The sequence below is a fragment of the Achroia grisella genome, unplaced genomic scaffold, assembly GCF_030625045.1.
Source record: "Achroia grisella isolate CSIRO2021 unplaced genomic scaffold, CSIRO_AGI_Agris_v1 utg841, whole genome shotgun sequence".
Lineage (NCBI taxonomy): Eukaryota > Metazoa > Arthropoda > Insecta > Lepidoptera > Pyralidae > Achroia > Achroia grisella.
Window position 1 is genome coordinate 3,069,508 of NW_026713039.1, and position 3,097 is coordinate 3,072,604.

Here is a 3,097-nt window from a genome sequence, read left to right on the forward strand (position 1 = left end):
ATGTAAATTGTAATAACAATGATTGAACCCACTACACTTAGTACTCAAGTCAATGAACTTAACATTTGCCTACATAAGTCACAAGATTTAGATTAGACAGTGAAGATAAAACAATGTCGCTATTGAATTACCTTATACATATTAATATTTGCTCTCCTTGCATTGTGTAAATAAAACTTTCATATAAATATGTTAATTTGTATGAAAAATATATTAGTTATTCTGACTTCGTAAGTTACAGTCGCATTAGAGCGAGATGGGAAGCGTTGTCTATCTCTTTTTATTTGCTGCAGCTATGCTCAGCTTCACAATGGGTAAGTTTTGTTATTGCATACTATAATTTTTCAGGGGGGAGGGTAATGTTAATAACGGCAATTAGTGGCCCATTGCTAGCGGCTAAATCCTGTTGATGCGCCATGATCAACTAGTTGATTATTAATAGTAGATTATTTTATGTAACTCAATAAAAATAATAACCCTGGACAATTAACATAGCGCCATCCAGTCTCAAGATTGCAGAGCTTGTGTTATGGGTACTAGACAATTTATATAAATACATAGTAATTTTTTTTGTAAATACATTCAAACATATGTAAAGAAGTATTCTTGAATATAAATGTTTGCACCGTGCAAAGAATTGAACCAGCGACCATCGGAAGTAAGGCGCTATATCAGGCTGCCCACCATGTGGCCTATGTATGTAGGTCTGTTTTGTTTTTTTATTCCTTTAACGACAAGCCAAAAACATCTACTTTCCCCAACCTTAATCGTCTTCCCCCCACAAATCCGGCCAAACAGTTGTTCCTCCGAACTCCAATCGCTATTAAATTACCCAAAATTTTGTAACAAAATTGTGCAAATTTTGGCGAAAACCAACATAGACACATAATGGGTATTGATCACAATCTGATTGTTGTACTGCTGCTGTATCCGGTGTGGGCTGATTTTAACCGGCTTTTTTTATATTTGTCACAACAAAATTGTGCAAATTTTGGCGAAAACCAACATAGACACATAATGGTTATTGATCACAATCTGATTGTTGTACTGCTGCTGTATCCAGTGTGGGCTGATTTTAACCGGCTTTTTTTATATTTGTCACAAAAACATTGTGAAAAGCCACATAGACACATAACGGGTATTGATCACAAAATGACTATTCTACTGCTACTGTATCCAGTGTAAACCGATTGAACGGGCTTTTTTTATGTTTGTCATAACAAATTTGTGCAAATGTTAGGCAAAAGTCAAATAGACACATATTTGGGTATTAACCACAACCTGCTAACTACTGCACTCCTACTGTATCTAGTGTAAACCGGCTTTAATCGGCTCTTTTAAGTTTGTTTTAAGTATGGATCGTCTGGGAGTGTAGTCATATTTTTAAGTTATGAATTTATTTTCACAGCGGAAGAGACTGACCGATGTTCATTGCGTATACAACGTGGACTGTGTTACGCCTCATTTGAGAGGTAAGTTTGTTTGTTTATACTACTCAATATGGTATAAGATTTTCAAAATTCAATACGTTTTCTATGACTATTTGAGACAACAATAATAAATATATCAAGACAATTCACACAGCGCCATCTAGTCCCAAGATAAGCAGAGCTTGCGTTAAGAGTACTAGATTACTGATATAAATAAAGTAAAAAAATTTTTTTTTGCAAATAAATTCATATTATGTAATATAATCTTATCTGTGACTAGCCACTCGCCCCGGCTTCGCACGGGTGTACATGTATTATATATATACACCTTTCTCTTGAATCACTCTATCTATTAAAAAAACCGCTTCAAAATCTGTTGCGTAGTTTTAAAGATTTAAGCATACATAAGGACGGACAGACAGCGACAGCGACTTTATTTTATACTATGTAATGATAACGATGATAATACCTATACGTAGAAAAGACCCAGCCGACACAAAAAATCATACTCATGAATACAAATGTTTGTATAAATTTTATTTATATAATATTTTATTAAAATCGGTCAAGCCAAGGTCAAGGTTTCAGAGGTGTATAGTAACTAACATTGGGACACGAGAATTTTATATATAGAACTAGCTGTGCCCGCGGTTTCACGCGCGTTAAATTTCTATATAAAATATAGCCTATGTTTTATTCTGACGCATAAGCTATGTTACTGTAAACTTTCACTAAAATCCGTTCAGTAGTTTTTGCGTGAAAGAGTAACAAACATCGATACTTACAAACTTTTGCGTTTGTATATTATATTAAGATGAATATGATATAATTTCTGAATGAAATATTGCTGATTTCAGATTTGGTTACGACGCCGATACCGGGAAGTGTGAGAGTTTTATATATGGAGGCTGCGGAGGAAATAACAACAACTTCCGAACGTTGGAGGAGTGTAGAGAGAGATGCGAGGGGACCAGCCAATAAAATATTTTCATAACTTATTTGTTTTAATCAAATCAAATCTAATAATAATAATTATACCTTCACGATAATTCACACAGCGCCATTTAAACCCAAGTTAAGTTAGCTAAAGCTTGTGTTATGGGTACTAGATAACTGACACAAATACATAGATATTTATTTTTTTTGTAAACACATATTATACATAAAAAAACACCCGGACCGATACAAAACAATCATACTCATGAATGTTTGTTTGTACTATGCGAGGAACTCGCGACCATCGGAAGTAAAGCGATGTGCTAAACCACTAGACCACCGCAGTCGTCAAGAATTAACCGTTTAACATACAGCTTTACTTCCGATGATCGCAGGTTCGAATTCTCGCTCAGTGCAAACATTTGTATTTATGAGCATGATTGTTTGAAATAAAACGAAACGAAATGAAATACTGTTCCACTAACAGAAAGAAAAAAATTGCATAAATTAGTAAGCTAGGTGTTAAGTCCGCTATGTGCACCTGTGCAATTCTTAGTACATTTATGCGAAGCTGGAGCTCCAATCAAGCTATGAATAAAATAATAGTATTGCACGGGAATCGAACCCGAAACCTTTTTAAATCGTGTATTAACTCGGTACACTATTAGGCTCATGAAGAATCTCTAACTCATAGTCTATAGCCGTCCCACAGAATACAAAGTATGACGTCA

The 3,097-nt window shown here is 34.7% G+C and overlaps 1 protein-coding gene across 1 annotated transcript; it reads left to right on the forward strand.

The window, feature by feature from the left end:
• The first annotated feature begins 227 nt into the window (after positions 1-227).
• Positions 228-2,411, forward strand: LOC131852220 (PI-stichotoxin-She2a-like). Its single transcript, XM_059202861.1, has 3 exons — positions 228-314; positions 1,409-1,472; positions 2,288-2,411. Exons 1-3 carry the CDS (start codon positions 257-259, stop codon positions 2,409-2,411), a joined length of 246 nt encoding a protein of 81 aa, XP_059058844.1. The 5' UTR covers positions 228-256.
• The last annotated feature ends 686 nt before the right edge of the window (positions 2,412-3,097 follow it).